Source organism: Entelurus aequoreus, linkage group LG16 (assembly GCF_033978785.1).
Source record: "Entelurus aequoreus isolate RoL-2023_Sb linkage group LG16, RoL_Eaeq_v1.1, whole genome shotgun sequence".
NCBI lineage: Eukaryota > Metazoa > Chordata > Actinopteri > Syngnathiformes > Syngnathidae > Entelurus > Entelurus aequoreus.
This window is the reverse complement of record NC_084746.1, coordinates 796,607-822,500: the sequence shown is the minus strand read 5'-3', so window position 1 is coordinate 822,500 and position 25,894 is coordinate 796,607. Positions and strand designations below refer to the sequence as shown.

Genomic DNA, 25,894 nt, shown 5'->3' with positions numbered 1-25,894 from the left:
CACACCTGGTGGTGGTAAGCTACATTTGTAGCCACAGCTGCCCTGAGGTAGACTGACTGAAGCGAGGCTGCCAGTTTGCGCCTACGTCCCCTCCGACCACCACCTGTCATTCATTCACCAGTGTGAGCATATATATATATACTGTATATACAGTGGGGCAAAAAAGTATTTAGTCAGCCACCCATTGACAATCAATGGGTGGCTGACTAAATACTTTTTTGCCCCACTGTGTGTATATATATATATATATATATATATATATATATATATATATATATATATATATATATATATATATATATATATATATATATATATATATATATATATATATATATATATATATATATATATATATATGTATATATATATATATATACACATTTCATATAAAATAAAAATACCGTATTTTTCTGAGTATAAGTCGCACCGAAAATGCATAATAAAGAAGGAAAAAACATATATACGTCGCACTGGAGTATAAGTCGCATTTTTTGGGGAAATGTATTTGATAAAAGCCAACAGCAAGAATAGACATTTGAAAGGCAATTTAAAATGTGTAAAGAATAGTGAACAACAGGCTGAATAAGTGTACGTTATATGAGGCATAAATAACCAACTGGTATGTTAACCTCACATATTATGGTAAGAGTCATTCAAATAACTATAACATATAGAACATGCTATACTACCGTTCAAAAGTTTGGGGTCACCCAAACAGTTTAGTGGAATAGCCTTCATTTCTAAGAACAAGAACAGACTGTCGAGTTTCAGATGAAAGTTCTCTTTTTCTGGCCATTTTGAGCGTTTAATTGAGCCCACAAATGTGATGCTCCAGAAACTCAATCTGCTCAAAGGAAGGTCAGTTTTGTAGCTTCTGTAACGAGCTAAAGTGTTTTCAGATGTGTGAACATGATTGCACAAGGGTTTTCTAATCATCAATTAGCCTTCTGAGCCAATGAGCAAATACATTGTACCATTAGAACACTGGAGTGATAGTTGCTGGAAATGGGCCTCTATACACCTATGTAGATATTGCACCAAAAAGCAGACATTTGCAGCTAGAATAGTCATTTACCACATTAGCAATGTATAGAGTGTATTAGTGTAAAGTTAAGACTAGTTTAAAGTTATCTTCATTGAAAAGTACAGTGCTTTTCCTTCAAAAATAAGGACATTTACATGTGACTCCAAACTTTTGAACGCTAGTGTAAACGTTTACCAAACAATCTGTCACTCCTAATCGCTAAATCCCATGAAATCTTATACGTCTAGTCTCTTACGTGAATGACATCAATAATACTATTTGATATTTTATGCTAATGTGTTAATCATTTCACACACAAGTCGCTCCTGAGTATAAGTCGCACCCCCGGCCAAACTATGAAAAAAACTGCGACTTATACAGGTAAAAGCCAGTAAATTTGAATATTTTGAAAAACTTGATTTATTTCAGTAATTGCATTCAAAAGGTGTAACTTGTACATTATATTTATTCATTGCACACAGACTGATGCATTCAAATGTTTATTTCATTTAATTTTGATGATTTGAAGTGGCAACAAATGAAAATCCAAAATTCCGTGTGTCACAAAATTAGAATATTACTTAAGGCTAATACAAAAAAGGGATTTTTAGAAATGTTGGCCAACTGAAAAGTATGAAAATGAAAAATATGAGCATGTACAATACTCAATACTTGGTTGGAGCTCCTTTTGCCTCAATTACTGCGTTAATGCGGCGTGGCATGGAGTCCATGAGTTTCTGGCACTGCTCAGGTGTTATGAGAGCCCAGGTTGCTCTGATAGTGGCCTTCAACTCTTCTGCGTTTTTGGGTCTGGCATTCTGCATCTTCCTTTTCACAATACCCCACAGATTTTCTATGGGGCTAAGGTCAGGGGAGTTGGCGGGCCGATTTAGAACAGAAATACCATGGTCCGTAAACCAGGCACGGGTAGATTTTGCGTTGTGTGCAGACGCCAAGTCCTGTTGGAACTTGAAATCTCCATCTCCATAGAGCAGGTCAGCAGCAGGAAGCATGAAGTGCTCTAAAACTTGCTGGTAGACGGCTGCGTTGACCCTGGATCTCAGGAAACAGAGTGGACCGACACCAGCAGATGACATGGCACCCCAAACCATCACTGATGGTGGAAACGAAAGCAAATTTTGCATTTCCTTTGGAAATGGAGGTCCCAGAGTCTGGAGGAAGACAGGAGAGGCACAGGATCCACGTTGCCTGAAGTCTAGTGTAAAGTTTCCACCATCAGTGATGGTTTGGGGTGCCATGTCATCTGCTGGTGTCGGTCCACTCTGTTTCCTGAGATCCAGGGTCAACGCAGCCGTCTACCAGCAAGTTTTAGAGCACTTCATGCTTCCTGCTGCTGACCTGCTCTATGGAGATGGAGATTTCAAGTTCCAACAGGACTTGGCGCCTGCACACAGCGCAAAATCTACCCATGCCTGGTTTACGGACCATGGTATTTCTGTTCTAAATTGGCCTGCCAACTCCCCTGACCTTAGCCCCATAGAAAATCTGTGGGGTATTGTGAAAAGGAAGATGCAGAATGCCAGACCCAAAAACGCAGAAGAGTTGAAGGCCACTATCAGAGCAACCTGGGCTCTCATAACACCTGAGCAGTGCCAGAAACTCATCGACTCCATGCCACGCCGCATTAACGCAGTAATTGAGGCAAAAGGAGCTCCAACCAAGTATTGAGTATTGTACATGCTCATATTTTTCATTTTCATACTTTTCAGTTGGCCAACATTTCTAAAAATCCCTTTTTTGTATTAGCCTTAAGTAATATTCTAATTTTGTGACACACGGAATTTTGGATTTTCATTTGTTGCCACTTCAAATCATCAAAATTAAATGAAATAAACATTTGAATGCATCAGTCTGTGTGCAATGAATAAATATAATGTACAAGTTACACCTTTTGAATGCAATTACTGAAATAAATCAAGTTTTTCAAAATATTCTAATTTACTGGCTTTTACCTGTAGTCCGAAAAATGCGGTAATTGTATTCTAGAGTAAATGACTAATTAAATAGTTTCACAAATGTATTTAAGTATTTGATATTGATCTGATGAATATAACAATGTATTAATTACCAAAAGGTGAGAAGACAAAAATGGGAACTTCAGGATGAAGAGAAGATCTGAAGGGGCTCACAGGGCTTTGGTCCAGGCCTTGTGAGGAGTGCACTGCACACACACAGGAATCAAACACGTGCAGACTCAACAAGCTGGAGCATAAACAAACACGTTGAGTAAGCAGTGATAAAAAGTCAAATGTTAACACAAAATATTTTATAACAATGAATTTGGAAAAAAATGCTGATTTGTAGTGGTGTCTTAGAATAGTTCACTAATCGATTGGGAGCAGTTTGATTCAACTAACAATTTGTGAAACCTTCAGTCTATCATCAATGTTAATTCTTTTTTAAATAAAGCAGGCTTGTGTTTCCAACAATGTTTAAGTAAATATTAAACTACTAGCAACACTGCATGAAAAAAGCCATGTGATGAATCAGGTTAATATGAATAGAATAATATATTCAAAATATACAGTGGAAATATTGCCTTTTCAAAAGTAAAAACAATGCTGTTTTTGTCATTGATGATGACATTTTAAGTAAAAAGTATCAGAGTGGTCTGGTAACTTCATCTTGGTTAACATCACTGGGTGCACGGCGCCTACTAGTGGCGAGAATATGCAAATGACGGTGAAGTTGCAGACAACTTTTTTTACACATACAGATTGTTGCAGGCACACTAAGAAGTGTAGCAAAAGTCAGGTGTAAAAAAAAGAACCCAACGAGGGTTGAAGTTGGACGCGCAGACACACATACACAGACTGTTTTACACACATACACAGACTGTTTTACACACATACACAGACTGTTTTACACACATACACAGACTGTTTTACACACATACACAGACTGTTTTACACACATACACAGACTGTTTTACACACATACACAGACTGTTTTACACACATACATATCCAAACACAGAATGTTTTACACATACATATCCAAACACAGACTGTTTTACACACATACACATCCAAACACAGACTGTTTTACACACATACACAGACTGTTTTACACACATACATATCCAAACACAGAATGTTTTACACATACATATCCAAACAGACTGTTTTACACACATACACATCCAAACACAGACTGTTTTACACACATACACAGACTGTTTTACACACATACACAGACTGTTTTACACACATACACAGACTGTTTTACACACATACACAGACTGTTTTACACACATACATATCCAAACACAGACTGTTTTACACACATACACATCCAAACACAGAATGTTTTACACACATACATATCCAAACACAGACTGTTTTACACACATACACATCCAAACACAGAATGTTTTACACACATACACATCCAAACACAGACTGTTTTACACACATACACATCCAAACACAGACTGTTTCACACACATACACATCCAAACACAGACACACAAAGTACAACACGGACACGTAAATGTGGTTCCACACACAGATTGAGGTATGCATTTGCAAATTGTTGCGCTATAATAATACTTGCATGAAAGACAAGCCCAGCTGATGTGTGTGCAATACACAACTTGGCCGCTCGAGCCTAGTGTTTGTTTACACGCGTCATGTTTACTTACCGATCGCTCCCATTTGAATAGGAGGATTGACAATGGGCAAGGGCGTTACTTCTGTGTGGGCTGGCGGGGCGGGGGAACCCACCAGGACAACATCTCGCACTACATGAGGACGACAACGCACACAATTATTATCAAAAGCACACAATTCACATGTTTGCCATTTCCACTGTCCAAAACTATAAAAATGATTGATATGTATCACTTTTTGGCACAGTGACGTTACAGTACTAACCACAGTGGTACGGTATCTCAACAGGTGCGACTTATGACAGGTAATGTGTTGATTAAAAACAATGCTGTTTTTGTCATTGATATGTCCTGCTAGACACAGGCACCTATTTAATAAAACCACCTTAACATTTGACAACCAAAGTGACTCGGTAAAGAATGTGGGTATTATATTCGACCCAACTCTCTCATTTGAGTCACACATTAAGAGTGTTACTAAAACAGTCTCTGTAATATCGTAAACATTTGTCCCATTTGGTCCACCACATTCATGCATTAGTTATGTCTCGTCTACTGTAACATATTATTTTTAAGTCTCCCGATGTCTCGCATTAAAAGATTACAGTTGGTACAAAATACGGCTGCTAGAACTAGAAACACCTCACCTGCACTGGCTTCCTGTGCACTTAAGAATGGGACTTTAAGGTTTTACTACTTACGTATAAAATACTTAACTGTTTAGCTCCATCCTATCTTGCTGTTTCTATTGTACCATACTGTATGTCCCAGCCAGAAATCTACATTTAAAGAACTGTGGCTTTTTAGTGATTCCCAGAGCCCAAAAAAGTCTGTGAGCTATAGAGCGTTTTCTATTGGGGCTCCAGTACTCTGGAATGCCCTCCCGGTAACAGTTAGAGATGCTACCTCAGTAGAAGTTAAGTCCCATCTTAAAACACATTTGTATACTCTAGCCTTTAAATAAACCCATTTTAGACCAGTTGATCTGCTGTCTCTCTTTTATGCTCTTCCCCACTCTCCTGCATGGAGAGGTTATCCGGTGACCACAGATCAGCTTCCACAGAGGAGGCGCTAGCTGTTCCAAGTTGGGACCTTAGATAGTTCTCGACTAGGGATGATGTTCGAAACCGGTTCTCCCGGTTGTTCGATAAGAAAAGAACCGATTCCATGGACTCAAATCCCTTTTTGAGAACCGGTTCCCGTTATCGAGGCCACTACAGTAAAGAAAAAGAGTTGGTTCTTTATTCGAATCCCTGGGAACGAATCCCTTCCTACGTACAGGAAATGCCCTGTGGGACCTGCAATGTTATGCCCATTTGATTGAAGACTCTTACTGACACCTTGTGGCGATATGAAAATACTACACGTCATTAGTTTGGGCACTTCCGGGTTGAGACAATTGAAAAGTAGACAAGTTGTGTTAGCTCTTACAAGCCTTGGAAAAGATAAGTCTGTAAGTAAACTGTTTAACTTGTTTATGTAACTCAATATTAAGGTGGAAAGTGGTTAAGTTTGATACTAAGATGTTTATTCAAAAACGATTTTTGTGCACTGTTTCAATGGATGTTTTGAGGACTTAAAATGGCTCCCAGTCGTGTATTTCCACCATCGAAATAGTTTCAACACTCAGAAGTATTTGTTTGATGATAGTACTGTATATTTGTGTGAAGCTAATATTTACATATTGTGTATTACATTTCAGTATGTTAATTGAATCACATAGCTTATACATTTGTCATTGTGTGTATTTCAGTTTAAAAATATATATATAACAGTCCAGTGCAAGACAAAAGTAAAGATAGGAAAAGACAAAGCAAGATCAACAACAATAAAGAGCCTAAATGGATGAATCTGCTTTGGATTGTTTGTTAGCTGTCTGCCAAGCTGTATAACCTCAACACGTATAGTGAGGGCAGAACAGGCAATATGTAATTATTGCCCGGCTTCGCTCTCATGTAAGGGGGGAAGAATTGTTGATTGATGACTGTGGTGTTCTTAGTGTCATAGTGTGTATACCGTAGTTAGTATGTTCCAATAGCAGCAGAAGTGCACTTTTTGGAGAGCTGTACTATTGTCAGTTTTGTGCCCAAGGGACTGATTTTGTTTAACACTATATTATTATTTATTATTTATACACCTATAGTGATCACAGAGACAGGTTGTTTTTGTGTTACTGTATACATTTGTTTTCTGAAAAATCCCACTTAATATACTTTGGGTAACAACAGTCAATTTTTTTTATTATTTTTTTTTAGGGGGGTGAAAGTCAATATTTATTTTTTATTTTTTTTTCTTATAAAATAAAAATTAGCTTTTGTTAAACCAAATATTGTGGTTTTTTCCATATACAACAACCTATCTGGATTCGATAAGAGAATCGATAAGGAATCGGTTCGATAAGAGGATTCGATAATGGGCTCGAACTCGATAATTTCTTATCAAACATCATCCCTATTCTCGACTCTTTGCATCAGTTGGTGACGTCTCTGCACTGCTGACTTGTCTCCATGCAAGATGATCCCTGCTGGCCCCACTATGGACTGGACTGACATTATTAAGCGTGTCTACTCGGCATCCATTGCACCAGTCACCCAGGGGGGGTCCCCACATCTTTGGTCCCTTAACCATGTCTACTCGGCATCCATTGCACCAGTCACCCAGGGGGGGGGTCCCCACATCTTTGGTCCCTTCCGAGGTTTATCATGTTCCCATTGGACTGAGTTTTTTTCTTGCCCTGATTTTGGATCAGAGTTGAGGATGTTGTTGTGGCTTGTGCAGCCCTTTGAGACATTTGTGATTAAGGGCTATGTAACTAATCTTTGATTGATTATTTCACAAATATGTTTTTTGGTGATTGAAGCTGTGTATCCAAAATATAATAAAAAGACAAAAATGAACCTTTCTCATAAATGCTGACGAATCCTCCCTGGCAGATTTCCTGCAGCAACGCTTTGAAATCACACACAGCTTTTGTAGCAGGGTCAAAGGTCAAGTTGGGGGCGAGCGCCACGGCTTGCAGAGGAGAGGACGCAGGTGTGGCTTTCAGGGATTGAAAACTCTGCCGGGAGAGCAGAATCAAGTTAATGTGATCGACTGTCATGTTTTCTCACATAGCTATACTCATGTCGCTAACATTGTGAGCATCATAGACTTCTAAAACTTTTTATTGTAAGTTTTTCCATACACATGTCTTACTTATTGTTATGTTGTATGTGACATATGACATCGATTATGTTGTTGTATGAGATATACTACATCTATTACATTGTTTAATGCGATATATGACATCTATTACATTGTTGTATGTGACATATGACATCGATTATGTTGTTGTATGAGATATACTACATCTATTACATTGTTTAATGCGATATATGACATCTATTACATTGTTTAATGCGATATATGACATCTATTACATTGTTGTATGTGATATATGACATCTATTACATTGTTGTATGTGATATATGACATCTATTACATTGTTTAATGTGATATATGACATCTAATAGGTTGTTGTATGCGATATATGACATCTATTACATTGTTGTATGAGATATATGACATCTATTACATTGTTGTATGAGATATATGACATCTATTACATTGTTGTATGTGATATATGACATCTATTACATTGTTGTATGTGATATATGACATATATTACATTGTTTAATGCGATATATGACATCTATTACATTGTTGTATGTGATATATGACATCTATTACATTGTTGTATGAGATATATGACATCTATTACATTGTTGTATGCGATATATGACATCTAATACATTGTTGTATGCGATATATGACATCTATTACATTGTTGTATGTGATATATGACATCTATTACATTGTTGTATGAGATATATGACATCTATTAAATTGTTTAATGCGATATATGACATCTATTACATTGTTGTATGAGATATATGACATCTATTACATTGTTTAATGCGATATATGACATCTATTACATTGTTGTATGTGATATATAACATCTATTACATTGTTTAATGCGATATGACATCTATTACATTGTTGTATGTGATATATGACATCTATTACGTTGTTTAATGCGATACATGACATATATTACATGGTTTAATGCGATATAGGACATCTATTACATTGTTGTATGTGATATATGACATCTATTACATTGTTGTATGTGATATATAACATCTATTACATTGTTTAGTGCGATACATGACATATATTACATTGTTTAATGCGATATAGGACATCTATTACATTGTTGTATGTGATATATGACATCTATTACATTGTTGTATGTGATATATGACATCTATTACATTGTTGTATGTGATATATGACATCTATTACATTGTTGTATGTGATATATGACATCTATTACATTGTTTAATGCGATATATAACATCTATTACATTGTTGTATGTGATATGTAACATCTATTACATTGTTGTATGCGATATATGACATCTATTACATTGTTGTATGTGATATATGACATCTATTACATTGTTGTATGTGATATATGACATCTATTACATTGTTTAATGTGATATATAACATCTATTACATTGTTGTATGTGATATAACATCTATTACATTGTTGTATGCGATATATGACATCTATTACATTGTTTAATGCGATATATGACATCTATTACATTGTTGTATGTGATATATAACATCTATTACATTGTTGTATGCGATATATGACATCTATTACATTGTTTAATGCGATATATGACATCTATTACATTGTTGTATGTGATATATAACATCTATTACATTATTGTATGCGATATATGACATCTATTACATTGTTGTATCTGATATATGACATCTATTACATTGTTGTATGTGATATATAACATCTATTACATTATTGTATGCGATATATGACATCTATTACATTGTTGTATGTGATATATAACATCTATTACATTATTGTATGCGATATATGACATCTATTACATTATTGTATGCGATATATGACATCTATTACATTGTTGTATGTGATATATAACATCTATTACATTATTGTATGCGATATATGACATCTATTACATTGTTGTATGTGATATATGACATCTATTACATTGTTGTATGTGATATATAACATCTATTACATTGTTGTATGCGATATATGACATCTATTACATTGTTGTATGTGATATATAACATCTATTACATTATTGTATGCGATATATGACATCTATTACATTATTGTATGCGATATATGACATCTATTACATTATTGTATGCAATATATGACATCTATTACATTGTTTATTGTGATTTATGACTATTACATTTTTTGATACGACTTATATGTATTACATTGTCATATGCAATATATGACATATCACATATGATATTTATTACATTCTTGTATGTGATATATGACATCTATTAAGTTGTTGTATGCAATATATGATATCTACAGTTAGAGATGGGAATCGAAAACCGTCTCTCAACAAAAACTGGTTCCGAGTATCAATTCCTTGTAATCGCTTGCCAATTTTTCACACGCTTCCCTTAATGGTTCCTGCGGGTGATGACGTCATCACGCAACGTGCGTGGTGACGTCATCACGCAACATGGCGGTGCCCGGGTGGATGAAATGCACCAAAGTTTGCAAACATTTTACAAGAAAAGATGGCAACAGCTTGTAATAATTCCAAGGTTGCTATTTCCTCAAGAGGAGGACATTTGAGCAATATTCTGAAACATTTGAACATGCAAGAACTAGAATTGAATGTCGTCTTTTTGTACCCCGCCGATCTCATCCCAGTCACGTGACGTAAATACAAGAGGTACTAATAATAATGCTATGGCTATTAACTGTTAAAAATTGAAATGAATGCCTTCTGATTTCGATGAGCATGAGGAGACGTATCCTGACTGGTTCCAAGGCGGGCAGTAATGGCTCCAGTTCACGTCTGCCTCTAGCTTTCACCGCGGCAGAGAAGAGTTCAACTCGGCCAGGAACGACCAATGTTACAGAGCAGTGACTACGTTTGTGATCATAAGCTTACAACAACTTGCCTTATAGATGCTCTTTTAGTAGGTGAATGTTCAATTGTAGTTGGAGAAAAGTTGCATGCTTTCCTACAACATTTTCACTCCAGCCTTTTCGGGTGTAACTCATAAAATTAGAATATTGTGTATAAGTGAAACTATATAGCATAAACTCATTACATGTAATGTGAGATGTATCAAGCCTTTATTATAAGTTTGATGATCATGGCTTACAGTTGGAAAAAAAAAAAAAAACATTTTCTGAGATTTTCAATTCAAAGTTTTTATAAGCTGTAAGCAATAAACAACATCATATGGAAAGAATGCTTGAAATCTCTTGTGTTGCATGTTATGAGTCTTTGTCACGTCCTGTAAATCTAAACAAACCTTTGCACGGTACATTTCAGGCAAATGACAAAGATTCTTAAAAGTTTTAAAAATGTTACATTCTTCTGTAATTTCCGCCTGTTTTATTTTGTTAAATTCTACAGAAAATTGTTTTTAAATTTATTTTCAAGTTTTGTGAAGTGAAGTGAATTATATTTATATAGCGCTTTTCTCTAGTGACTCAAAGCGCTTTACATAGTGAAACCCAATATCTAAGTTACATTCAAACCAGTGTGGGTGGCACTGGGAGCAGGCGGGTAAAGTGTCTTGCCCAAAGACACAACGGCAGAATGGCGGAAGCGGGGATCGAACCTGCAACCCTCAAGTTGCTGGCAAGGCCACTCTACCAACCGAGCTATACCACCCTATGCTATGTGCCTCTTAAGACCTCACTCTTGGCTTTGTAAGGTCATGTTAACTCTAAAAACTAACACCCCAAAAAAAAAAAGAATGAGTAAGGAAATTGATAAAGACAAGAAACGTTAAGCAGAGTAAAAAGTGGAATCGGAACCGGAAAAATCTTATCAATTCCCATTCCTATCTACAGTATTATGCCGTTGTATGTGATGTATGACATCTAATACGTTGTTGTATGCGATATATATGACATCTATTACGTTGTTGTATGCGATATATGACATCTATTACGTTGTTGTATGCGATATATGACATCTATTACGTTGTTGTGTGTGATATATGACATCTAATACGTTGTTGTATGCGATATATGACATCTATTACGTTGTTGTGTGTGATATGACATCTATTACATTGTTGTATGTGATATATGACATCTATTACATTGTTGTATGTGATATATGACATCTATTACGTTGTTGTGTGTGATATATGACATCTATTACGTTGTTGTGTGTGATATATGACATCTATTACATTGTTGTATGCGATATATGACATCTATTACTTTGTTGTATGCGATATATGACATCTATTACGTTGTTGTGTGTGATATGACATCTATTACGTTGTTGTGTGTGATATATGACATCTAATACGTTGTTGTATGCGATATATGACATCTATTACATTGTTGTTTGTGATATGTGACATCTATTACGTTGTTGTATGTGATATATGACATCTAATACGTTGTTGTATGCGATATATGACATCTATTACGTTGTTGTATGCGATATATGACATCTATTACGTTGTTGTGTGTGATATATGACATCTAATACGTTGTTGTATGCGATATATGACATCTATTACGTTGTTGTATGTGATATATGACATCTAATACGTTGTTGTATGCGATATATGACATCTATTACGTTGTTGTGTGTGATATATGACATCTAATACTTTGTTGTATGCGATATATGACATCTATTACGTTGTTGTGTGTGATATATGACATCTAATACGTTGTTGTATGCGATATATGACATCTATTACGTTGGACAAGTGCAGAGTTACAGTGTTTGTCAAAAGTGGATCAAGTACATACATAATAGTGGGCGTGCACAAACACAGCTCATTACCATTAAAGCTACAGACACAAAATGGTGTCTTGTAATTTGTCTAAATTCTAACATTAAGGTGAGATTTTCATACAAAAACACACACAATATTTAAGAATAAATAAAAAGAATAATTCCATGTTTGGGTCCTAACCTGGAGAAAGTGCAGGTGGTCCTCGGTTTGCGCAAGCTTGTCTAGATCAGCCTCGACCCTCCTCTGCTCCGTGATGTCCTTGTGGATCTTCTCCAGCAGCTGCTCACACTGACTGACCACCAGCTTCTCCTGGGCGGTGATCAGCTCGCGTATCTCGAAGCGTTTCAAGTCAATGGAGCGGATCAGCTCGGTGAAGACGCACTCGCTCGTCTCCGTCGCCAGCCGGGCCGAGCGCTACGAGAGACACGGACGTTAGTGAGACGCATGCGGAGTGGATAAAAAAAAGTGTTGTTTTGTCTCACATTCAGAGAAAAGATGCTTTGTCTCAGCTCCTGAGCCTCCTTCTCTCTCTGCTGGATGCTCTGCTGAGAGTTGAGCTTCATCTCACCAAGCTGTCTCTAGAGACAATGAAACATTCAAGACACATCAAGCCCCCTAATGACACCCAGGGTGGTCTGCCTGCCTCATCTAAGCACCTTAACTCATCCTAAATATGAGCGCTCTACAAAAGGAATACCTGTCAGAATCCAGTTTCCCATAGGACTGCTGGATGACATTCTAACCTCCATTAAAACCAGAAAAAGTCGTAAGTTGCTTTTTTAAAAGGAGTATTGAGAGCTTTAAAATACTCGGTAAGTATAGCGACAAATTCAGATGTCTTGTCTGGCAGACTAGGTGTGTTAAGAAGTGGTGTTGTGATGCATACTGCCACCTCGGGCTGTGCGATATCGTAGTGTAACATTATGTATGTCATATAACTCTTTGTTTTTCTCCTAATTTTAATGTATTGTCTGCAACTAATTTAACTACAACACCGCTACATTACAATAGCTCTTTTATGTCACTTGAAAGAACTCTAGAGCAGTCAGGTCCAATGTGCGGTCTGGGGGCCATTTTTATTATTATTTATTATCATTATGTTATTTCAATTAAGGCTCAAATTACAATTATTTCACATTCATTTTTTTTTGCGTATTTCTTTATTTGCCATAAAAACAGTTTGGGCCACAATAGCATAAAACATTTTTTAAAAAATAAACATTTATATTGACAGATAAACCTGAAGTTGATCTTGAGATTTAAGCCTTGTAAGAAAATATATATATATATTTGACTTATTTTTAACATTTTTGTAACTGAGACCCTTCCGGTCCACGGGACCAAGCTTGAGGAGAGCCCGGAAGGTTAAAAAAAAATCTATATATTGTACTGGTTTTGAAAATGAAATATATCAAAATGACCCCGCATGCTTTCATCTTTCAGTGTGTGGCCCTCAGTAGAAAAAGAAAAATATTGCACACACGTAAAGCACAATAAAAGCAAAACCAACAAAATTAGTGCTAAAAAGAAAATGAACTCCAACTCTAATCTGCAAAACATGTAAATTGCCAGCAACTTAAACATGTGTACTCTTTTTTTTATCACTTGAAGACTGTGTTTAAATGTGACAAAATGCTAACCTTACATCAAAAACCACCAAGTGATAAAATAGAAACACACCAAACGAGCTTAACATAGTTATTGTTCTAAGTCTATGACAAGAAGTCTTGCATGTAAAAGTTAGTTTTTTCTCAAAACGATTTGTCTCATGCAAGAAGATTTCTTTTATTTTACTAACAAGTTCCATTTCTAAATACATGACCTAGACTAGTATACACAGTTATTGTTTTTACATTTTAAAAATACTATACTGGGCTCTATATCGTTATGAAGATATAAATGATCTATATTTTAGTCCATATTGCACAGCACTGTTGCTGTACTACTGTTACAGTATTGTAAGGACAGGCTGCATTCACAGTTTAATGTATTTAAAAGTGCCGGCAAACAGGTAAGCATCAAATCTATATTTGTGGCAGGCCATCACAAATAAACACTGTGGATTCCATTTAGCTTTGGCTCGAAAACATTAGCATTAACTACTGTTGACAACCTGTTGGTGTTGTTTTTAATTAACTCCACAAATAGCTGCTTTGACGTACCACTAGTCAGCATACCTGTGTAAGCACTTTCAATTTAGATCAGGGGTGTCAAACTCATTTTAGATGGGGGGCCACGTGGAGAAAAATCTACTCCCGAGTGGGCCGGACTGGTGAAATCACGGCACGATAACTTAAAAATAAAGACAACTTCAGATTGTTTTCTTTGTTTGAAAATAGAACAAGCACATTCTGAAAATGTACAAATTATAATGTTGTTGGGGGTTTTATACACTTACATGTTGCAGTTAATAGTATTCTATCTTTATTTGTCATTATTTATACTTTCTGAACAAATTATGTGATGTTCTTTAGTCAACTCATTGGTGTTCATTTTCAATCTATCAAGATAAAAAAAATTATATCAAAATCAAATTACAGAATCGTATTTATGTAGTTTGTTAATTTTCCTCGACTGGTGCACTAACATGTGGTTGTTTTTTTTTTTACATATGTAGCATCATCTACAAGGATTCAGGGTTTATATATATATATATATATATATATATATATATATATATATATATATATATATATATATATATATATATATATATATATATATATATATATATATATATATATATATATATATATATATATATATATATATATATATATATATATATATATTTATTTATTTGTATAAATAAAAGGAGGAGGATAGGGATGATGTTCGTTAAGAAATTATCGATGTCATTATCGAATCCTCTTATCGAACCGATTCCTTATCGAATCTCTTATGGAATCCAGATAGGTTGTTGTGTGTGCACCTTGTGTGTGTGTACTGAGTTCCAAAAGCCATAGATGTTATGTGACCGGGCCGGCACGCTGTTTATATGGAGGAAAAGCGGACGTGACTGAGGACAGCATGCGGCCGTTAAAGGGTGAAGGTTTCAGGTGAGAGAGGATGCTAAAGGCACGCCCCCAATGTTCTTGTCCGGGTGGAAATCGGGAGAAATTTGTGAGAATGGTTGCCCCGGGAGATTTTCGAGAGGGGCACTGAAATACGGGACTCTCCCAGGAAAATCAGGAGGGTTGGCAAGTATGATCCCGCGGGCCGGATAAAACCTGTTCGCGGGCCTGTTCCGGCCCTCGGGCCGTACGTTTGACACCCCTGATTTAGATCATGACACCAATTTAGGCCCACATCAAATGTGCCTTGACAAATATTTGATAACATATGGATGTTATGTACCAGATATAAAGTGACGTGTTGCTCTGCAAACCAAAACTAGGGGTGTAACGGTACGTGTATTTGTATTGAACCGTTTCGGTACGGGGGTTCCGGTTCGGTTCGGAAGTGTACCGAACGAGTTTCCACACGGACATATTAAGTAGCGTAACGCACGTTGTGTAAACAATGCACACCGAGGCACAACACACGGCATGCTAGCAGCTAACGGGCTAGGATAGACTGACCATACGTCCTCTTTTCACCGGACATGTCCTCTTTTGCCGAGCTGTCAGGGCGGAGTTTCTTAAATGCCTCAAATGTCCGGCATTTTGAGTTAGGGTATTTTCAATGTACGTTCAGGGTTAAGAAGGGGTTAAAAACAAAACAAACAGCAGCATTGGTGAGGGAGGGGCAGAGACAGAGAGAGAGAGTTATGATAAACGCGCATGCATTGCCAGGCTCTGCTTTTTATTCATAGATTTATCACATCTAATTTTTTATTATCTATAGCAGGGGTGTCAAAAGTGTGCCCCGGAGGCCATTTGCGGCCCACAGCTAATGTTTTAAAGGCCCACGGCACATTCTAAAAATACTATTCAAATAAACAAAAACATAACAAAAGTGAAATACAAAAGCTTAAAGGTTAAATGTCATTTAGAAAAAGTTGCAATGTTGACTAATAAAACAAAGCTGCTTTTTTTTCTTTCAAACTGTCATTGCTCAAAACATAATATTGAATCAAAATCAATGTTATTATGAATTATTGACCTATCCAAGGTTCCCATTACTTCACATCAAATATTACACTAAGAAAAATATTTTTGGTGGAAGATTTTGCAAATTTGGTAAATAAATAACCCCAAAATTTATATTTTGTTGTTTTCTTACTGTACCGAAAATGAACCGAACAGTGACCTCGAAACCAGTGTTTTTCAACCTTTTTTGAGCCAAGGCACGTTTTTTTCATTGAAAAAATGTGGAGGCACACCACCAGCAGAAATCATTAAAAAATGAAACTCAGCAGCTGATATTGACAGTAAAAAGTTGTTCTCGCAAGTGTTGGATAAGAATTCAAACCATAACCAACCATGCATGACTAGAGCTCTTGTCTCAAAGTACTGTCACATCGCACCGTGACTTATTTGGAGTTTTTTGGTGTTTTCCTGTGTGTAGTGTTTTACTTCTTGTCTTGCGCTCCTATTTTGGCGGCTTTTCCTGTTTTGTTGGTATTTTCCTGTAGCAGTTTCATGTCTTCCTTTGAGCGCTATTCGCCACACCTGCTTTGTTTTAGCAATCAAGGCTATTTAAGTTGTCGTTATCCTTCTTTGTGGGGACATTGTTGATTGTCATGTCATGTTCGTATGTACATTGTGGACGCCGCCTCTGCTCCACAGTAAGTCTTTGCTGTCGTCCAGCATTTTGTTTTTGTTTACTTTGCAACCAATTCAGTTTTAGTTTCGTTTTGCATAGCCTTCCCTAAGCTTCAATGCCTTTTCTTAGCGGCACTTGCATGTTGTTTATTTTTGGTTTCAGCATTAGACACCTTTTTACCTGCACGCTGTCGTCTGCATATTGTGATCACGAGAAACCATGTTCCCGACATCTACAAAGCAATTATCTACCTGCTGCCACCTACTGATATGGAAGAGTATTACACGGTTACTCTGCCGAGCTGTAGAGATCACAGACACTCTACAACAACACATCATTTGCAGATTATAATTACTGGTTGGCCAAAAATATTTTTTACCCAAATAGGTGAAATTACATAATCTCCCATGGCACACCAGACTGTATCTCACGGCGCACTAGTGTGCCGCGGCACTAGTGGTTGAAAAACACTGCTCTAAACCGAGGTACGTACCGAACCGCCATTTTTGTGTACCGTTACACCCCTAACCATTGGTGACTTTGTATCAGAACCAACCAACGTAACGTGTGGAGTCCCCCAAGGTTCAATCTTAGGGACGACTTTATTTGGACAAATCATGCAAAATAATAACATTGACCATCATAGCTATGCCGATGACACCCAAATCTATGTAGCGCTATCAGCAAATGACTATCGCCCCGTAGATCTTCTGTGCCAGTGCATTGAGCAAGTCAAACACTGGACGTGCCAACATTTCCTACAACTAAATGAAGATAAAACTGAGATCATTGTTTTTGGTGCTAAAAAAGAAAGGTTTAAAGTCGTCCAACACCTTCAATCACTGTCCCTGAAAACCTCAAATAAAGCCAGAAATCTTGGGGTTATTTTAGATTCTGATTTCCATTTCGACAGTCACATCACATCAGTAACAAAATCGGCCTACCATCACCTCAAAAATGTAATAAGACTTAGAGGGCTCATGTCAGCTCAAGACTTAGAAAAACTTGTACATGCCTTTATTACCAGTAGGCTAGACTATTGTAATGGTCTCCTTGCAGGTCTTCCCAAAAAAAGTGTCAGGCAGCTACAGCTTGTTCAGAACGCTGCTGCTAGAGTTCTAACAAAGACCAAAAAATGTGAGCACATTACAGCAATTCTTAAATCCTTACATTGGCTCCCTGTACATCAGAGAATTGATTTCAAAATCCTCCTGCTCACATATAAATCACTACATGGTCTAGTACAGGGGTCACCAACGCGGTGCCCGCGGGCACCAGGTCGCCCGCAAGGACCAGATGAGTCGCCCGCGGGCCTGTTCTAAAAAAAAAAAAAAAAAAAAAAAATTAAAAAAAAAAAAAAAAAAACAATTTTTTTTTTTTTTTAAATTAAATCTACATAGAAAAAACACAAGATACACTTTCAATCAGTGCATCAACCCAAACAACCTCCCCCATGCACACTCATCCACACAAAAGGGGTTATTTCTTTCTGCTACCAATATTCTGGTTCCCACAACATAGACAACACATCTGCAAGGGACACAGTCCCTGAAGCACACATGATTGTATAGGCTGCTGGTCCACTAACATTTTCATTAATTACTATTTTTTATGTAATTATTTTTATATTGTTTTACTTTCTTTTTTATCCAAGAAAATATTTTTTATTTATTTATCTTATTTTATTTTATTTTTTAAAAAAAGGGCCTTATCTTCAACAGACCAGGTTGTCAATGAAATTAGATTTTTTTAAAGGGTTTTTTAAACCAGGCCCAGTCCAGATAATGTCCAAGTCGGACTCAGCAACACACACCTTCATTCATGTACACAGAAAAAAATTAGGGAACACAACAGATTGCATATAATTTATAAACAAAACACTTTGCATTCCATTCGAAAGGACGTTCCCTTTAGATTTCCGATCCTTAACATTTTACATTTATCATAATTAAGCTTTAGGCCAGATTGCTGTGAAAATATGTCCAAAAGATTAAGAAGGTTCCGCAAACAATGAGGAAAAATCTTATCTTTGTGAATCAGCCTTTTCTGACATGAACTTCATCAAGAACAAACACAGAACACGCCTCACTGATGCACATCTGCAAGACTCACTCAGAGTTGCAGTGTCAAGTTACACACCAGAGTACAACACACTAGTTAACAGCATGCAATGCCAGGCTTCCCACTAACTGACAAAGAAACAGATAACAGATTTGGTGTCCAGTTCAAAGTGTGACATGATTTAAAAATTTGAGAGTTTACTTTTGTATTTTACATGAGTTATTATTTGTACAAACATGGTGCAAAGTAATTCATGATTTGTTAAAAAATGTTAGTGGCTAGCTAGTTAAAATGGGATATTGTGATTTCACAAGACTGTCTTAGAAGTGATCATTTGAAAATGTTCAATTTGAAAAATGTGCACTTAGAGAAAATATAAAAATAAAGTGTTGCATATTGATATTTATCTGTTTCTATATATATTTATTGTGAGAAATCATTAAGATGATCAGTGTTTCCACAAAGATAAATATCATTAATTATTAATAATAACAGAGTTAAAGGTAAATTGAGCAAATTGGCTACTTCTGGCAATTTATTTAAGTGTGTATCTAACTGGTAGCCCTTCGCATTAATCAGTACCCAAGAAGTAGCCCTTGGTTTCAAAAAGGTTGGTGACCCCTGGTCTAGTATATCACTGATATGCTCCCACTATATAAGCCATGGGTGTCAAACTCTGGCCCGCGGGCCAAATTTGGCCCGCCGTGTAATTTCATTTGGCCCTTGAGGCAATATCAAATTAACATTAGAGCTGGCCCCCCGGTATTATACAGCGGCGGTGCCGCTATAACACCGCATTCACCGCTAATACTCATACTTGCCAACCCTCACGATTTTCAGTGCCCCTCTCGAAAGCCTCCCGGGGCAACCATTCTCCCGATTTCCACCCGGACAACAATATTGGGGGCGTGCCTTAAAGGCACTGCCTTTAGCGTCCTCTACAACCTGTCGTCACGTCTGCTTTTCCTCCACACAAACAGCGTGCCGGCCCCTGTCACATGATATATGCGGCTTCTACACACACATAAGTGAATGCAATGCATACTTGATCAACAGCCATACAGGTCACACTGAGGGTGGCCGTATAAACAACTTTAGCACTGTTAGAAATATGTGCCACACTGTGAATCCACACCAAACAAGAACGACAAACACATTTCGGGAGAGCATCCGCACCGTAACACAACATAAACACAACAGAACAAATACCCAGAACCTCTTGCAGCACTAACTCTTCCGGGACGCTACAATATACACCCCCCGCTACCACCAAACCCTGCCCACCTGAGCCCCGACATGAATGAACTAGCATCCCAGAAAAGATGGCAGGTATCTGGCTTGGGCACATCAGATTAGATCAGTGTGTTGCAAACTGAGCAGTAAAAAGGCCTGAATGGTTGATTTATTCATTGTTATTATATTTTCAAATTTATTAGCCTGTGGAAAAAGTTAATGTTGATATTTACCTCAGAAGGCTGCAAATAGAAAAGAGGCATTCCATTTGTATTTAAATGTTATTTGATATGTCATTGAGATTTTTGAATTATTATTATTTGAAACTCGATTTTGCATGTCACTATAAAGTTATATAAGCCTTGCTTGTTCAATATTCAATGCAAAACTTGTTTGGGTCCCTATTAAAAGGTTAATTTGTTGAACCTTGGCCCGCGGCTTTGTTCAGTTTTACATTTTGGCCCACTCTGTATTTGAGTTTGACACCCCTGATATAAGCCCTATTAGATCACTAGGATCTTCTGAGAGCAATCTGTTAGCGGGTCCCAGAGTAAAGTCCAATCAAGGGAGAGCATCTTTCAGTCACTATGCAACAAATAGCTGGAATAAACTTCCTGAAGATGTCAGACTTTTCCCAACTCTGACTACTTTTAAAACTAGACTGAAAACTTTTATGTTCACCTTAGCTTTCAGCTAAATCTTTTAACTTTTAACGTCCGCACTGTTTTTTTTTTATTGTCTGCATTTTAATTTTGCTTTTATTTTCTTTCATCACACTTTGTTGTCTGTGAAGCACTTTGAGTCTGCCTTGTGTATGAAAAGTGCTATACAAATAAAGTTGCCTTGCCTTATTTTTATATTTGTTCTGTTTTTAATATTGTTGTGCAGCACTTTGGTAACATTTTTGTTGTTTAAATGTGCTATATAAATAAAGTGGATTGGATTGAATACTTAGGCAGAATGTTTTGCTGATGACTATTAGCATACTTGTTGCTGTTGTATTTCCACCTCCACAGTCACGGCGTCGTGGCCTTTGTGATGGTCGGTGAGACACAGCGAGCAGATGCACTGCTTGTCCGTGCGGCAGTAGACCTCCAGCAGCTTGTGGTGGCGAGCACACACCATCTCCTGGAGCCTCTTGGAGGCCATCACCAGCTTGTGCTTCTTCAAGGCGGCATACTCGTAGTGCTGGCGGACGTGCAGGTCGCAGTAGGAGGCCAGACACACCAGGCACGAGTTGACCGCCTTGTTCTTCCTCTCCGGGCACACGTCGCACTCCACGTCGTCCGCCTCCGCCACACTTTGACCCGCCGAGGCCTCCTGGAGTCCGCTTTGCTTAAATCTTTCCACCACGTCGGCCAGTAGGGTGCTCCGGGCGAGCACCGGCCGCGGGTTGAAGGTCTGCCGGCATTGAGGACACACGAAGACCCCCAAGTAGTCGTCTTGGTCCCAGTAGCTGCGGATGCAGTCCGAGCAGTAACTATGGCCGCATGGGATGGTCACTGGCTCCTTCAGCACCTCCAGACACACCGAGCAGGTGAACTGGTCTTTGTCCAGAAGCACCCCGCCATGAGCCATCCTTCCCAGAGACGTGGAAACAAGAAGAACACGGAAGCCTGAAACGCTTTGTTTACTACTTCTTCTTCTTCTCCTTTCTGTTTGATTGGCATCCAGCTTCATGGTGCACTACCGCCCCCTTCTGCTCCGGAGTGTATGTCAGACAGCACTTCACAATCCAAATCCCCATTCCACAAAAAAGTTTGAATCCATCCATCCATTTTCTACCGGTCACGGAGGGGTGCTGGAGCCTATCTCAGCTGCATTCGGGCGGTTGAAACAAACAAAAATAAATTAAAATACCTAAAATAAATAAATAAATTATAAATGGGTTATACTTGTATAGCGCTTTTCTACCTTCAAGGTACTCAAAGCGCTTTGACACTATTTCCACATTCACACACACATTCACACACTGATGGCGGGAGCTGCCATGCAAGACGCTAACCAGCAGCCATCAGGAGCAAGGGTGAAGTGTCTTGCTCAAGGACACAACATACGTGACTAGGATGGTAGAAGGTGGGGATTGAACCCCAAGTAACCAGCAACCCTCCGATTGCTGGCACGGCCACTCTACCAACTTCGCCATGCCGTATCTCAACCTAGTGTTTTTCAACCTTTTTTGAGCCAAGGCACATTTTTAGCGTTGAAAAAATGCAGAGGCACACCACCAGCAGAAATCATTAAAAATCAAAACTCAGTTGACAATAAAAAGTTGTTGTTGCAATTGTTGGATATGACTTTAAAGCATAACCAAGCATGCATCGCTATAGCTCTTGTCTCAAAGTAGGTGTACTGTCACCACCTGTCACATCACACCCTGACTTATTTGGACTTTTTTGCTGTTTTCCTGTGTGTAGTGTTTTACTTCTTGTCTTGCCCTCCTGTTTTGGTGGCTTTGTCTCTTCTTTTTTTTGGTATTTTCCTGTAGCAGTTTCACGTCTTCCTTTGAGCGATATTTCCCGCATCTACTTTGTTTTAGCAATCAAGAATATTTCAGTTGTTTTTATCCTTCTTTGTGGGAACATTGTTGATTGTCAATTCATGTTCAGATGTACATTGTGGACGCCATCTCTGCTCCACAGTAAGTTTTTGCTGTCGTCCAGCATTCTGCTTTTGTTTACTTTGTAGCCAGTTCAGTTTTAGTTTGGCTTTAATTTTTCCGTGTGCGGCCCTCAGTGGAAAAAGTTTGGACACCCCTGCTGTAGGAGGACAAACCTTCCTAATTGTTAGAAATCCCACTGTTGTCCTACTAATTTTAGCGGTCCGTGAACTCACCGTGGTTTGTTTACGTACAACTTTCTCCAACTCTGCCACAGAAAGACATTTTTATGCCACTACTTTTTTGTCTCATTTTGTCCACCAAAACACCAAGTGCGTGAGGTTATTAACTTGTTGGAATGCTAATCAGGCATATTTGGTCAGTGCATGACTCCAAGCTAATCAATGCTAACATGCTATTTAGGCTAGCTGTATGTACATATTGCATCATAATCTGTATGTATATTTGAACTCATTTAATTTCCTTTACTTATGCCCTCTGTGTATTTAATTCATATTTACATTTAGACCACAGCCACCGTTACCCAGCTTGCTGAAGATTGTAATAAATCCATTAGAAGAAAAGAGCCTGCCATTTCCTTTAATTTGGACACATACAGTGGTGGTCAAAAGTGTACATCCACTTGTAAAGAACATCATGTCATGGCTGTCTTGACTTTCCAATCATTTCTACAACTCTTATTTTTTTGTGATAGAGTGATTGGAGCACATACTCATGAAGTTTGCTTCTTTTATGAATTTATTATGGGTCTACTGAAAATGTGAGCAAATCTGACCACAGAACTTTCCTCCAGAAGGTCTTATCTTTGTCTATGTGATGTCAGATGAAACAAAAAGTGAGCTGTTTGGCCACAATACCCAGCAATATGTTTGGAGGAGAAAAGGTGAGGCCTTTAATCCCAGGAACACCATACCTACCGTCAAGCATGGTGGTGGTAGTATTATGCCCTGGGCCTGTTTTGCTGCCAATGGAACCGCTGCTTTACAGAGAGTAAATGTGACAATGAAAAAGGAGGATTACCTCCAAATTCTCCAGGACAAGCTAAAACCATCAGCCCGGAGGTTGGGTCTTGGGCACAGTTGGGTGTTCCAACAGGACAATGACCCCAAACACACCTCAAAAGTAGTAAAGGAATGGCTAAATCAGGCTAGAATGAAGGTTTTAGAATGGCCTTCCCAAAGTCCGGACTTAAAGGTGTGGACAATGCTGAAGAAACAAGTCCATGTCAGAAAAGCAACACATTTAGCTGAACTGCAGCAATTTTGTGGTCAAAAATTCAAGCAGAAGCTTGTGGATGGCTACCAAAAGCACCTTATTTCAGGTAAACTTGCCAAGGGACATGTAAGCAAATATTAACATTGCTGTATGTATACTTTTGACCCAGCACATTTGCTCACATTTTCTGTAGACCCATAATAAATTCATAAAAGAAGCAAACTTCATGAATGTTTTTTGTGAGCAACAAGTATGTGCTCCAATCACTACATCACAAAAAATAAGAGTTGTAGAAATGATTGGAAACTCAAGACAGCCATGACATGATGTTCTTTACAAGTGGATGTACACTTTTGAACACCACTGTACATATATATATTTGTCATTCGAAGCCAGTGATTTCCATGAGTTATCTCGCCCTTTTAGAAGCCTCCATTTTACTAATGTTGTAAAAGTGTATGGAACAAATATTACATTACAACAAAGATTTGCGTCAGCCTGTAACACAGTCATTTCGATAGTAAGCTATCAGTCATCAGCATGCGATTACGCATGCACCTCCTGGTACCCTAGCACCTCCAAAACCCTCAAATCTAGACTCCAAACATTCCAGAACAAGCTAGTCAGGTTACTTCTAGACCTCCACCCCAGATCACACCTCACTCCTACCCACTTCTCCAAATTGGGCTGGCTCAGGGTGGAGGACAGAGTCAAACAACTTGCACTGAGCCTAGTCTATAAAATCCACTACACCTCCCTGATACCGAAGTACATGTCAAACTACTTTCTTAACGTAAATGACCGCCATAACCACAACACCAGGGGGAGCTCCACTAACCACGTTAAACCCAGATTCCCATCTAAGAAAGGTCTTAACTCATTCTCTTTCCATGCCACATCAATGTGGAATGCACTCCCAACAGGTGTAAAAGAAAGGGCATCTCTATCCTCCTTCAAAACCGCACTAAAAGAACACCTCCAGGCAACTTCAACCCTAAACTAACACCCTCCCTTCCACATCATACCTCCCCGGTTTGTAAATAATCAAATGTAGATACTTATTCTTATACTTTCTGATCTCTCTATGTCCACTACTTGCTGTACATATCCTACCAAGTCAGACCTACACTGTTTCAATGTCCATTTCTCTGATGATGCAATTGTTGATGACTGAAGTGTTGATACCAACCAAACCAAACCTAACCCCCAACCCCCCCGGATTGTAAATAATTCAATGTATATACTCTGATGATTAACTTGTGTGATGACTGTATTATGATGATAGTATATATCTGTATCATGAATCAATTTAAGTGGACCCCGACTTAAACAAGTTGAAAAACTTATTGGGGTGTTACCATTTAGTGGTCAATTGTACAAAATATGTACTGTACTGTGCAATCTACTAATAAAAGTTTCAATCAATCAATCCATCATCTAATATAGACACTTACATCATGTGTTGCCTTCATCATAACACTTATATTAGGCTTTTACCTTTTTTGTTGTATTTCTAGTCCAATATATCTACCTACCCCTGGTT

General features: G+C 37.8%; 1 protein-coding gene across 2 annotated transcripts in view; it reads right to left on the bottom strand.

Moving 5' to 3' along the window:
• The window catches only part of ftr67 (finTRIM family, member 67), a 27,465-nt gene extending 5,248 nt beyond the window's left edge, over positions 1-22,217 (bottom strand). The window contains exons 1-7 of one of the 2 annotated variants that reach the window (XM_062023707.1): positions 21,504-22,217; positions 12,998-13,093; positions 12,696-12,929; positions 7,557-7,716; positions 4,692-4,790; positions 3,117-3,209; positions 6-103 (exon numbers count right to left, since the gene is read on the bottom strand). In XM_062023707.1, the coding sequence (XP_061879691.1) occupies positions 6-103; positions 3,117-3,209; positions 4,692-4,790; positions 7,557-7,716; positions 12,696-12,929; positions 12,998-13,093; positions 21,504-22,196 (1,473 nt within the window). In that variant the 5' untranslated portion in view covers positions 22,197-22,217. The remainder of the gene's footprint in view (positions 1-5; positions 104-3,116; positions 3,210-4,691; positions 4,791-7,556; positions 7,717-12,695; positions 12,930-12,997; positions 13,094-21,503) is intronic. The other variant, XM_062023708.1, reaches the window with a different exon arrangement.
• Positions 22,218-25,894: the final 3,677 nt, after the last annotated feature.